Raw genomic sequence first — 14408 nt, 5'->3', positions numbered from 1 at the left:
TGCCACCGAGAACTAAGGGGGACCCGGTGGGAGGGACGAAGAAGGGACGAATACTTATTGTAATTTTGTTGGGGCTTTACTGGCGATTGTTTTGAGTACTTTGTATGCAAAAAACAAAGAACTTCACTGCACCTAGCTAGGTACAAGTAACAATAAAGTGTCATCATCAGCAGCATCATAAATTGCTTCCCAAGTGCTGACAGACACCCAATGGGCTGAATGGCCAATATATGCACAAGGATAACAATGTACATGCAACACTGCAAAATAGGAAATGCTCCAATAAAAACCTTGTCACTTGGGCAACAGGCCTCCTGCTCAGATGCTACAAATATTCTGTTTCTAACTTTTACAGATGACATATTCTATTGGAACCAGTCATTTAGGTAAATACAAAGAACACTTGGTCAGATTTATTATTTTTCACACACGATTAGGAACACGAAACTTCCCAGTAAATTTGCCATGATGTTTTAAATCAAATGGGCTCAACACTTTGCGAATTCCCAACATGTTCATGGATGCGATCCTTTCAAAGGTCCAGGGATTCTGGTTGTTTGCAGCTTTCTGCTCCTCCTCCTTCACCATCTCCTCCAGCGACTCCTTGCTGAAGACCTTAGCGAGAAAGGGCAGTTTCTTGGCAACTTCCGATAGGAAAGGCTCCACCTCCTCCAGAGCACACTTCCCTCCAAGCTCCACGACAACCCGGCCGTACTTGACAGGAGTAACGTAGTGGTCGATGGCCCCTTTCCCACCGCCCATCCTCTGGCCCAGTCCCTTACGCGTGACGGGCTTATATGGGGCATTCACACGCCAGCGTGCAAACATGGTCGTGGAGTCCATGCGCCGGTTAATGGTGAGCCGTATCATCTCAAAGTGACCCCAGTGAAGGTAGCCACCGCCAAGTGCCTGGAGAGGGAGAAGGTGGAAGAAGGGAATGGTGTGTGGGGGTGAGGAGACAAGACATCAGTGCAAGTAGAAACAAGGAACCGTAGATGCTTGTTTGCCAAAAAAAAGACAAAACGCTGGAATATCTCAGCAGGTCAGGCAGCATCTCTGGAGAACACGGATAGGTAAGATCGGATAAGATCCCAAACTGAAATGGCACCTATTCACATTCTCGTGATATGTTGCCTGACCTGCTGAGTTACTCCAGCACTTTGTGTCCTTTTACATCAGTAGATGTGGTGCGATTGAAACGAATGTTGGCACCATTCTATGTTTCTATAACTAATTATGGAGAAAAATAGCATATTTCACATACTTGTATTGTCTCCACATTGCAATGGATTGGAGCTTATTCTGCTCAAATATAACTGACTGTCATCACTCTGAGCAATAGCTGATTTCTGTTTAAAAGGTAATTTGTGAAGTGCCCGCGATACTTTAATTTTCCTGCTACAACAACAGTCTATCACTACCTTCAGTTAACTACCAAAGTTATCCCTTTGGATCCATGACCAAGGTTGTACTGTACTACATCCAATAGTGGAAGATAACATTTTATACAGAAGATCAGAGTTTCTCAACTGTTAAGTCTTGACAGTAAACATAGGTAGTGTGCTTTTTAGTCCTAATATATAAATCAACTCAATATTTCTCAACTTAGATATTTGCCGAAACAGTCCTAAATACAGAGCAATTTTGACATCGTTTTTTTTGCATTTTCTGAAATAATATCACAAAGACAAAAATCAAGTCATCATTAGTTTCACCTACAACGTGTGTTTAGGTTGAGACACAAGGAACTGTAGGTGCTGTAATTTTAAGTAAAACATATCATTCTGAAGTAACTTAAGAGGATGACATTTCACATCAAGACCCTTTTCAGTCTGAAAAAGGGGCCCGATTTGAAAAGTCAGCCATCTATATTCTCCAGAGAGGCTGCCTGCCCCGCTGGGTTACTCCAGTACTTTATATGTATGTTAAAGTTTTTAGACTTAATACAATACAATACAATTCAATTTATTGTCATTTGGACCCCTTGAGGTCCAAACGAAATGCCGTTTCTGCAGCCATACATTACAAACAAATAGACCCAAGACACAACATAATTTACATAAACATCCATCACATCGCTGTGATGGAAGGCCAAAAAAACTTATCTCTCCACTGCACTCTCCCCCCCGATGTCAGAGTCAAAGTCAAAGTCAAAGCCCCCGGCGGGCGATGGCGAATTGTCCCGTGGCCATTAAAGCCACGCCGGGTGATGCAAGGTCGCACACCGGGTCTTGGTGTTAGAGCCCCCGGCGTGCGCTCGCAAACTCCCGCGGCCATTCCAAGCCGCGCAGGGCGGTGATGTAAGGCCCCGCTCCAGGAGCTCTTCAACCCCGCAACTCGAGCGGGAGAAGTCGCGGTTGCGGGAGCCCTGAAAAGCGGTCTCCCTCCAGGGACCCGCGGGCTCCCGGTGTCGCCGTCCGCCAAACCCGCAGTTGCAGCCACCGAATCTCCAGAGGTCGGGCCGCAGCAGCGTCCACCACAGCTCCACCCGCTCTGGACTCGGCCAGCTCCGCGACGGTGAGGTGAGTAGTCGGCACCAGAGCCCCCGGTCTTCCTGTTGGAGGCCGCTCCTCGTTGCAGCCCCAACGACAACGGAGACCCGACAAAGAAAAGATCGGGTCTCCCGTGCAGGGAGAGATTTAAAAGTTACCCCCAACCCCCCCACACCACCCCCACCCCCCCACACACATCCCAACAAAAATAACAAAAACTACATAAAAACATAGACATAAAATAATAAAAAACGCAGACGGACTGCAGAGGCCGCTGCTGACGAGAGTCGCGCCGCCCAGCCTATCCGTCAACAAGAGACACAGAATGGAAACAGGCCCTTTGGCCCACTGAGTCCACACCAACCAGTGATCACCCTGTACACTAACACTATCCTACACACACTAGGGACATTTTTCGCTGGTCAATTAACCTACAAACTTGCACATCTTTCAAATGTGGGTGGAAACCAGAGCACCCATAGAAAACCCATGCGGTCACAGAGAGAACGTACATAGGTCTCTGGTGCTGTAAGGCAACAGCTCTACTGCTGTGCCACCCCCAAGGTTGTTCCCCCAACATCTATTTTATATCATGTTTGCACTGCACTACATATCTGCAGCTTTATTTTCAATTCCCAAAGGCCGTATTTTTTCCCATTCACTCTGGATTTCTACTTGTCAATGCAGGTCCTTCGTGCATCAGATGGAACTCCGTTCCTTGGCAATGACTTTGTACCCCCTCAAACCACTCTGGTAGCATGTCTAAGTGTCCATTCAGATTGGAGGCAGCAAAAGCAAGGAAAGATAACTGAAGACTACCAAGAGTTAACATATGTTGGAAGAATTTTCTCTTGAAATTACAGATCGCTGCCTCGGACATCTAAAGTTATGACATCTCTTGCACACCCACCACTTGTGTCACTGGGGTATCCGGGCAAGGAAGTCTCCATGAGAATAATATTAACTTTTGTTTGTATGTTCAGCTCCAAGGAGCACCCAGAGTTGAATGTCCCTCACCAAGGGAACGGGAGCACCTACCACGATGGCATACTGTCCCCAGGCGATGTTATTGGCCTGTGTTGCTGGCCCTCGGATATCGCCCAACCTTTTCATCCATCTCCTAGCCTTCTTGTAGTTTGGGACTTTATTCATGAATTTCAGCTTTGGCTTCTCCGGAATAATCACATCTGAGGGAACAAACCCGCCAACATTACACAGACTTCCTCCTCCCAGCAACGATCTATAGACAGCAGCCTATCCGTCAACAACTTTGGAACTATTATTTCTAGCTTTATAAAGAAATAAATTATAAACCAGAGAACATCTACCTTCTTGTCAAATTTGAATATAATTAAATGCAGCCCATTTCTGTTTTGAAGGGAAAAAATTGCATTTATATAGCATCATTGACAATGTTCCAAAACTCTTGATGGTGATGGGGAGAAGGCAGGAGAATGAGGTTGAGAGGGAAAGAGATCAGCCATGATTAAATGTCGGAGTAGACTTGATGGGCTAAATGGCCTAATTCTGCTCCTATAACTTATGAATTCAAATACCTGGAATCTGTCATACAGGGCATCAAACTGATCAGAGTGAGTGTCTGAATTTGGCAATACAAACCCATTATTCACTGAGTGCCATTTTATCTGAACTAACATATCTGCCTCTTCAACGGGGAGGGTTGTCCATGGGTTTTAGTTTAGTTTAGAGATACAGCATGGAAACAGGTCCTTCGCCCACCCAGTCTACACCAATCATCCGTTCGCACTAGTTCTATCGTATCCCATTTCCTCCTCCACTCCCTACACACTCGGGGTAGCTTACAGAGGCCAATTAACCTACAAACAAACCTGCACGTCTTTGAGATGAGAGTGGAAATCGCAGCACCTGAAGAAAACCCAAGCGGTTACAGGGAGAATGTGTAAATTGCGCCTAGAGAGCACTCAAGGTCAGGATCAAATCTGGGTTTCTGGTGCTATAAGGCAGCAACGTCACCAGTTGTGCCACTGTGCCACCCTTGTCCTGCTTTTGGTGAGTGGGCCAGGGTTCCAATTCAAAACTGGAGTCATTTAATCCAGATTTATTTGACTTAGATCTGCCCATGGTTTTTTTTTTGAGAACATTGCAATCCAATTTCAAAGCCGCGTGATCCAATTAAAAAGTTTAAAATATCCGCCACCTGATCACTTGCCTGACGTCCTAATCCAACCTTGACGTGACACTTAGCCATTCATCACCACATCCCATCCACTGATTCCAACACAAGGTTAAACAAATACACTTCTAAGATGACACTTCTGCTTAGGCAGAGACAAAATCTGAACTGCCAGACCTCACTCTTTACATCTGTCCACATCAACCCTACCTCTTTATACAAATTAGCATTCTTTGCTTCATTTACTGCTTCTGTTGACATTCTACGCGTCACAATTCTCGTGGAAGTCTTCTTTTGTGCCCTTCCATAAATCTGTCAAATTATACTGGTATCCTCTCATTCTCCATTTCTCAATTAAGAACTTCATTTATATAGCACCTTCCATGATCTTGGCAGAGAATAAAACACTTGAAATGGATTCATGGTTTTATTGTAGAAAATAACGTTTAAAAGACATTTGCATTGTGCATGGATAGGAAAGGTTTAGGGATATGGGGTAATCACGGGCAGGTGGGAATAGATGGGGCACCTTGGTCAGCATGGGCAGTTTGGGCCGAAGGGCCTGTTTTTATGCTGTACACTCTATGATTCTAAATTGTGTTATTTTTGTGGATACAGATCTGAGAAACAGCAGTGTGATAATATGTAAACAATTCACAGAATGTATTTTGACTGATCCTTCAAACAACATTAGACATTCACTTTACAGTTTGAATCACAAGAATTAACTTCCAATTTCTGTTTCAAAACACGACTATTGGATAAAATGTCTCCATCCGAGAGATGAAGTTTTGTCCTTGGGTTTAAACTTAGTTTGGGTTTATTATTGTCAAGTGTGCCCAGGTGGAGTGAATAGCATGGTTCTGCATGCTATCCAACTAAATTAGATATTATTATACATACAATCAAGTCAAACTCAAGTACAATAGATAAAGCAAACAGGAAAATAGAGTGCAGAATATAGTTCTTACATACAAACCCTACCTCACGCAAACTACTGGTACAAGTTCAAGAGTGATACTACAATGCCATAGCTGGCCACTTGAAAGAGATCTCAGGATCTATATCTTAAAACCCTATCAATTGGGATCCTTAAAACACAACCTGATTAAATGCAACATGGCAGTCAGATCTCACAACTCATGGTCATTATTGATAATAGAGACATTCTGAATTACACTTATCAATGAACTATCAGAAGAGAAAGATACATTATATCTACACCTTTAGTAAACAAGTTTGTTTTTTGCTTTCCAAAATGTAATTGTGGCAGACAAAAATCATCAAGATAGAGTGTAAAATGTATTCAAACTCACCATTATAACTGGGAGGACACTCGTATGTCTTAAGCCCAGCTGCAAAAACTATTGAAAAGTTCTGATATAGACCTGAAAAGACAGATGTGATTCCATGCAGAAAAATCATGAAAGGAAACATTATCCTTCATTAACAAGCTACATGATATGTGGACAATGGACTGCGCAGAGAAGATGGAGACAAGAGACTGCAGATGCTGGAATCTTGAGCAAAAATATAAAGTGGTGGAGGAACAAAGTGCACGTGACAACATCTGTGAACGGATATTGAACATACGACATTTTGGGTCGGGACTTTTCATCAGTCTGAAGAAGGTAAGTGTAAGAAGGAATTGCAGGTGCTGGTTTGAACCGAAAATAACACAAAAAGCTGGAGCAACCCAACGTGACAGGCAGCATCTCTGGAGAGAAGGAATGGGTGACATTTTGGGTCGAGACCCTTCACATCACCCATTCTTTCTCTCCTGTCCCGCTGAGTTACTCCAGCATTTTGTGTCCAACTTCGCGAAGAAGGTTTCCGACCCGAAGTATCATCTGCCCATTTCCTTCCACCGATTCTGCCTGATCTGCTGAATTCTTCCAGAGCTTTGGTTTTGGTGCAGAGAAGATACAAGGCAGTTAAAAGCTTTTTGAACATACTAGACTCAACCAACTGACCGAGTCCGACAGAGGATGCACCTTACTAATTCAAAATATAAAGGAAAGAACTGCAGATGCTGCTTTAAATCGAAGATAGAGACAAAATGTTGGATTAACTCAGGCAGCATCTCTGGAGAGTAGGAATGGGTGACATTTCAGGTCGAGACCCTTCTTCAGACTGAAATTCAAAATGCAAGCCGCATCCAACTCTCTGAGTGAACGACTGGCCAGGGACTTGCATTGCTCAGCAAGACAAAGTGCTAGAGTAATTCAGACAACAACGGGTGAGTTGATCATGGGGAACAAGGATATGGCGGACCAATTGAATAACTACTTTGGTTCCGTCTTCACTAAGGAAGACATAAATAATCTGCCGGAAATAGCAGGGGACCGCGGGTCAAAGGAGTTGGAGGAATTGAGTGAAATCCAGGTTAGCCGGGAAGTGGTGTTGGGTAAATTGAATGGATTAAAGGCCGATAAATCCCCAGGGCCAGATAGGCTGCATCCCAGAGTACTTAAGGAAGTAGCTCCAGAAATAGTGGATGCATTAGTAATAATCTTTCAAAACTCTTTAGATTCTGGAGTAGTTCCTGAGGATTGGCGGGTAGCAAACGTAACCCCACTTTTTAAGAAGGGAGGGAGAGAGAAAACGGGGAATTACAGACCAGTTAGTCTAACATCGGTAGTGGGGAAACTTCTAGAGTCAGTTATTAAAGATGGGATAGCAGCACATTTGGAAAGTGGTGAAATCATTGGACAAAGTCAGCATGGATTTACAAAAGGTAAATCATGTCTGACGAATCTTATAGAATTTTTCGAGGATGTAACTAGTAGCGTGGATAGGGGAGAACCAGTGGATGTGGTGTATCTGGACTTCCAGAAGGCTTTCGACAAGGTCCCACATAAGAGATTAGTTTACAAACTTAAAGCACACGGCATTGAGGGTTCAGTATTGATGTGGATAGAGAACTGGCTGGCAAACAGGAAGCAAAGAGTAGGAGTAAACGGGTCCTTTTCACAATGGCAGGCAGTGACTAGTGGGGTACCGCAAGGCTCAGTGCTGGGACCCCAGCTATTTACAATATATATTAATGATCTGGATGAGGGAATTGAAGGCAATATCTCCAAGTTTGCGGATGACACTAAGCTGGGGGGCAGTGTTAGCTGTGAGGAGGATGCTAGGAGACTGCAAGGTGACTTGGATAGGCTGGGTGAGTGGGCAAATGTTTGGCAGATGCAGTATAATGTGGATAAAAGTGATGTTATCCATTTTGGTGGCAAAAACAGGAAAGCAGACTATTATCTAAATGGTGGCCGACTAGGAAAAGGGGAGATACAGCGAGACCTGGGTGTCATGGTACACCAGTCATTGAAAGTGGGCATGCAGGTGCAGCAGGCAGTGAAGAAAGCGAATGGTATGTTAGCTTTCATAGCAAAAGGATTTGAGTATAGGAGCAGGGAGGTTCTACTGCAGTTGTACAGGGTCTTGGTGAGACCACACCTGGAGTATTGCGTACAGTTTTGGTCTCCAAATCTGAGGAAGGACATTATTGCCATAGAGGGAGTGCAGAGAAGGTTCACCAGACTGATTCCTGGGATGTCAGGACTGTCTTATGAAGAAAGACTGGATAGACTTGGTTTATACTCTCTAGAATTTAGGAGATTGAGAGGGGATCTTATAGAAACTTACAAAATTCTTAAGGGGTTGGACAGGCTAGATGCAGGAAGATTGCTCCCGATGTTGGGGAAGTCCAGGACAAGGGGTCACAGCTTAAGGATAAGGGGGAAATCCTTTAAAACCGAGATGAGAAGAACTTTTTTCACACAGAGTGGTGAATCTCTGGAACTCCCTGCCACAGAGGGCTGTCGAGGCCAGTTCATTGGCTATATTTAAGAGGGAGTTAGATATGGCCCTGGTGGCTAAGGGGATCAGAGGGTATGGAGAGAAGGCAGGTACGGGATACTGAGTTGGATGATCAGCCATTGAATGGCGGTGCAGGCTCGAAGGGCCGAATGGCCTACTCCTGCACCTAATTTCTATGTTTCTAACATCGGTGGAGGGAATGGACAGACAACCCATCGTGCCAGGATCTTTCTTCAGACTCAGAAGGTGGTCTGAAGAAGTGTCCCGACCCAAAACGTTACCTATCCATTCCATCCACAGATGCTGCCTAACTTGCTAAGTAACTCCAGCGCTTTGTGCTTTCCTCGAGATTCCAGCATCTGCAATTCCTGTGTCTCTACTTACACTGCTCACCTGGACCACAGCACAACTACAGTTATTAAGGTCATTGTTCCCAAACTGTATCCAGTTCACCCCCAGACCAAGGTCGAGCCCACAGTTGCAACCTGTTCCTTCCCAAAGGGGGGCTGCCTGGAAATGAGCTGGACATGGTCCCGAGGCCAAGTGGCTGGACTGCAGGACCATGCCTGGTTCACACACACTTGCCCAGTGTTTCACCCTCGCCCATCTCTCCTCTCCCTCCCATCCCGCCGGTCTACACGCCCCTTCCACGACTCCCCTCATCCCCCACACTCCGGACCCAGACAGGGGTGACCTCCACTAACTGCGTTCCCGGGACCCAGCACTGTCGGGTTCGGGCCTCACCTGGTCTCCCGGGACCGCCGCCTGTCCACAGGCAGCAGCCCAGCCGGCGCAGTACAAGCGCCATGGCCCGGGCTTCACACTCAACACCCTCCCCGCGCACCCGCTGTACCAGCACAAAGGTTCCGCCCGGCTGCCAGAGGCCTACACTTCCCGTTCTTTAGTCTCCCCACCCTCATCCATTGCCCTGAGCCGCCTCTCCCTCTATGCTCCTGCTACTTCTTCTATGTAGTTTTTTTTGGCGGTTGGCAAACAACCTTTTTAGTGCATTGCCGCCACCAACTGGTATGGAGTGTGGATCAAATAACATTATAACTTATATACTAATAACCTATATCTTTCCGAACAAATTGGTTACTCTGAGAAAAAGCAATAGGATTTGATAGCACATATGAATTATTTTGTAAAATATCTATTAAATCAAATTGTACTTTTTCTTTTCTGAATCGTTCACTCATTTGTCTTCTTTCTTCCTCATACCTCTCACAATGTATAATGACATGCTCTATTGTCTCTACTTCCCCACAGTATTCACATCTGCCTGTATTATGCTTGCCTATTATAAAAAGTGTACTGTTCAGACCAGTGTGTCCAAATCTGATTCTTGAAATTACTGTCTCCTCTTTTCTGTTTTTTCCTGCACATCTCATTTCTCCCACTTTCCTCTGGACTCTGTAGAACCACCGTCCTTTCCGCTCTTCCTCCCATTTTGATGCTTTTGCCATCTTTCCTTCAGTCTTTGCTTAATAATGTCTTTAATTTCAGTTTTATCTATGTTAATACTTAAATCAATCTTACTTCTTTTTGTTACCTCTTTTGCTACCTTATCTGCCATTTCGTTTCCTCTAATGCCAATGTGTGCTGGTACCCATAAAAATATGTCTGTAAGCCCCATCATTTGAATTCTGAATAGTGTTTGTTGTATTTCAATCAAAATGTCTGGTCTACTGTCTGAATGGCTGTGCTGTAAACTCTTTATTGCTAAACTTGAATCTGAACAAATAACTGTCCTTAAAGGCCTGGTATCCTCGACCCACTGTACTGCTAACAATATTGCAATCATTTCACCTGTGTATACTGAGACCTCATTATTGATCCTCTTCCCTATTTTGATGTGAAATTCTGGTACAATAAATGCTACTCCTACTTTATCTACTGAATCTTCCCTCTATGCTCTCTCTTTGGCGTGATTTTTCTGATTTCATCAATGTACGAGCAACAACACAAGAGAAAACGTTCCCCCCAACATTTCTAGCAATGTCTACTTGTTGTTCACAGTTTTGTGGCCTTTTGACGTGCACCATGGTGCACAACCACACTGGTAGTGTTACTCCAGCTTTTTGTGTTTATCTTCGGTTTAACCCAGCGTCTGCAGTTCCTTCCGACACACTGGTAGATGTGTTGGACAACGTCCTGTTTCTGAGTTCCAGCAGAAACAACCAACACGGGCCACCAACTCGCAGAGGGTCAGTAGCTGATACCGACGCCAATTACACATTAAGGCTTTTTATCTTCACAACTCGGACAATGTCCCATGGACAGGTTTGTAGGTTAAATGGCCTCTGTAAATTATCTCCTTGTGTTTAGGGAGTGGGTGTGAAAGTGGGATAATATATCTCCACAATCTCCATTTATGGGGAAAGTGTGGAGAGAGTGTCCAGCTTTAAGTTTCTGGGCACTCACATTTCAGAAGACCTCACATGGTCCACAAACACCGCCGCGCTGGTCAACAAAATAGAGAGAGTACAGAGGAGATTTACTAGAATGTTGCCTGGGTTTCAACAACTAAGTTACAGAGATAGGTTGAATAAGTTAGGTCTTTATTCTCTGGAGCGCAGAAGGTTAAGGGGGGACTTGATAGAAGTCTTTAAAATGATGAGAGGGATAGACAGAGTTGATGTGATCAAGCTTTTCCCTTTGAGAATAGGGAAGATTCAAACAAGAGGACATGACTTCAGAATTAAGGGACAGAAGTTTAGGGGTAACATGAGGGGGAACTTCTTTACTCAGAGAGTGGTAGCGGTGTGGAATGAGCTTCCAGTGGAAGTGGTGGCGGCAGGTTCGTTGGTATCATTTAAGAATAAATTGGATAGGCATATGGATGAGAAGGGAATGGAGGGTTATGGTATGAGTGCAGGCAGGTGGGACTAAGGGAAAAAAATTGTTCGGCGCGGACTTGTAGGGCCGAGATGGCCTGTTTCCGTGCTGTAATTGTTATATGGTTATATGGTTATAAGAAGGCACAGCAACGACTGTTCTTCCTGAGGACATTAAAAAAGACTGGTCTGCCCCAACAGCTGCTGACAACGTTCTACCGCTGCACCACAGAGAGCATACTAATGTATGGCATCTCTGTGTGGTATCTCAGCTGCACGGAGGCGGAGAGGAGAGCTCTTCAGCGCGTCGTCAACAGAGCGCAGCGGATCATCGGGACAGAGCTACCAGCCTTGGAGGGCATCTACCACACGCGGTGCCTCAGGAAGGCCCTCAGCATCCATAAGGACTCATCACACCCCTGCCACGGTCTGTTTCAACTACTTCCCACCGGCAGACGTTACAAGGCCTTCTACGCCCGAACCTCCAGACTCAGGAACAGTTTTATCCCAAGAGCTATAGCGGCTCTGAACCGGCCCTAATGAGTGCCCCCCCCACCCACCCCCTTTGGACAGTCTCCCTCAGATGGTCACGTCAATCAATTCAGCTTGTTTATTTATGTATTGTATTTATTTACCTTTCTTGTACATCAGTGGAGCTGCACACTAAATCTCGTTGCACTGACGTGCAATGACAATAAAAGATATATTATATTATTAACGAGTGTGAACAGGTGATGGTCGATATGGGCCTAAAGCAACTGTCCAAAGGAGTCTGATTCCATGCTGTATCTTTGAATCAACCAACCAAACGGCCTGGACAGCTGAGTGCAGCTTAATTGTGCTCAAAAGGACACAAAGTGCTGGAGTAACTTAGCAGGTCAGGCAGCATCTCTGGAGAACATGGACAGGTGACTTTTCAGACCCGACCCAAAACGTCACCTATTCTCCAGAGATGCTGCCTCACCTGCTGAGTTACTGCAGCACTTTGAGTCCATTTGTGTATTAACCAGCATCTGCAGTTCTTTGGGACTACACAATGAACCACACCCACCCACCATCTTCTGTAACATCACTGCAATGGACTGGATAGTTCACAACTTAATTGCTGAATTATTTCCAAGGCCACTATCACTATTCTGAATGTTATTATTGTTTACCACACTCGGCTAATGTTTCAACAGCGCACACCTGAGATGCTCCTTTCTCATCGAGTCATATAGTATGGAAACAGGCCTTTTGGCCCAATCTGCCCATGCTGAACAACATGCCCTACCCTACACTCGTCCCACCTGCCTGCATTTGGCTCATCTCCCTCTAAACCTATCCATGTACCTGTCCAAATGTTTTTTGTATGTTGCGATAGTACCTGCCTCAATTACCTCCTTTGGCAGCTAGTTCAATATACCAATGATCCTTAGTGTAAAAAAGTTTACCCTTAGGTTCTGATTAAATCTTTTCCCCCTCACCTTAAACCCATGTCTTCTGGTTCTTGATTCCCCTACTCTGGGTAAAATACGTTGTGCATTTATGATCTTACACACCTGTTTAAGATCACCCCCTCATCCTCCTGCGCTCTTTCTGTTCATTCAAAACCTTACACTGAAACAAATTTCCATCCATATGCAGGATGATCCTCTGTGATCCCACTCAATCCTGACCAACAACAGTTGTATCTTCGAGAAGTTGATATTGTATTAGACCACATAGTCCTGGGTGTAGAGCGGGGGACTGAGCATTTAATGCTGAGGAGCACCAGCGTTGAAGATCATGGAGGATGAAACATGACCAATTCTGCTGGTCAGGAAGTCCAGAAGCCAGTTGCAGATGGAGGCCGCAAGGCCAAGGTGTAGAGGAATGAAATTATCAAAAATAAAGAAAGGTATTGTTCAGAGCTTACAAATTGTTTGATGATGGCTGTGGAGAAAAATCGACATCGCAATCCTCAAATAAGAATGAATTTGCAAAGCTAATTATTTATTGTTAATTATTTATTCTGATGCCTTATTGATTTTTAAGCAGCACGAGTTAATATAAAAGTGACCATAATTACTAATTTCCCAACTTTGCTGCCCCCGCGGTTTTAAGGCAAGGCTTTGGACGTCATACTTTACCATCCCCTTTAACACATCTACATTTTGTGAACACTATTCACTTGGGAATTTTTATTTGAGTGCCGTGGTTTTAATTCGGGCACACTATTTCTTGTACAACCACCAAGTAATTTGGGATTCCTTCTGAGGTATTTGCAACAGGCTGGTGATTTATAGCTTCATAACCTATTTTAGTCAGCATCTGTGGAGAGAATGGAAAGGCAACAGTCCGAGTCGGGATCTGCAATTAGACTGGTACATGGATCGGACAGGTTTAGAGGGATATGGATCAAACGAAGGCAAGTGGGATTAGTGTAGATATGACATGACAAAGCTGTGAGGCGGAGGCGACGGTAGAAGAGCGCCAAGTCGTGGTGGGCGCGGAACTCATTGAGGTGGGAACGGAGGGGGACAAAGGTAAGACCTCTGCTGAGGACTGACCATTCGGTGTCGGAGAGGGGGAGGCTGGGGGGGATGGTGAACACATGGCAGGGATGGGGGTTGGGGCCGGAGGAAGGCAGGTGAGAAGGGTTTTGGCCCGAAACGTTGCCTATTTCCATCGCTCCATAGATGCTGCAGCACCCGCTGAGTTTCTCTAGCATTTTTGTGTACCGGTAGATAGGACATGTTGGCCAGTGTGGGCAAGTTGAGCTGAAGGGCCTGTTTCCGCACAGTATGACTCTATGACTTTCTTAAAGATAGATCTCTGAAGATGGTCCCCGACCCACATCATCATCTGTCCATTCGAACAGCACTTTGCTATTTGTAACCAATGCTCAGGGGGATGATTTCATTTGTCAGCATGGTCAAATAAAACTTCAGAAAATCTAAAATAAATGAAAAATGGGAAACCAGCACAATTTCGGTCGGTTGGTTTAAATGTAGTTTAATTTTTCTGTTTGATTGGCGACACAGTAGCGCAGCGGTAAAGTTTCTGCCTTACAGCGCAAGAGACCCGGGTTAGATCCTGACTACAGGTGCTGTCTGTACGGTGTTTGTATGTTCTCCCTGTGAC

General features: G+C 44.8%; 1 protein-coding gene across 1 annotated transcript; it reads right to left on the bottom strand.

Annotated features, from left to right (window-relative positions):
- Positions 1-384: 384 nt before the first annotated feature.
- On the bottom strand, positions 385-9349 carry mrpl16 (mitochondrial ribosomal protein L16). Its single transcript, XM_033042730.1, has 4 exons — positions 9211-9349; positions 5964-6035; positions 3531-3679; positions 385-909 (listed from the first exon to the last, which is right to left on the bottom strand). The coding sequence occupies exons 1-4, from the start codon at positions 9272-9274 to the stop codon at positions 424-426; spliced, it is 771 nt and encodes a 256-aa protein (XP_032898621.1). The 5' UTR covers positions 9275-9349; the 3' UTR covers positions 385-423.
- Between the last annotated feature and the right edge of the window lie 5059 nt (positions 9350-14408).

Source organism: Amblyraja radiata, chromosome 24 (assembly GCF_010909765.2).
Source record: "Amblyraja radiata isolate CabotCenter1 chromosome 24, sAmbRad1.1.pri, whole genome shotgun sequence".
NCBI lineage: Eukaryota > Metazoa > Chordata > Chondrichthyes > Rajiformes > Rajidae > Amblyraja > Amblyraja radiata.
This window is presented reverse-complemented; position numbering and strand designations above follow the sequence as displayed.

Excerpts from the sequence above, each read along its gene's own strand:
- mrpl16 (XM_033042730.1), bottom strand. The coding sequence starts at position 9,274 with ATGGCGCTTGTACTGCGCCGGCTGGGCTGCTGCCTGTGGACAGGCGGC. Across the intron at positions 3,680-5,963 it reads GTGTCCTCCCAGTTATAATG|ATGTGATTATTCCGGAGAAG; the intron begins GTGAGTTTGAAT and ends TTGTTCCCTCAG. Across the intron at positions 910-3,530 it reads GGGGACAGTATGCCATCGTG|GCACTTGGCGGTGGCTACCT; the intron begins GTAGGTGCTCCC and ends CTCCCTCTCCAG.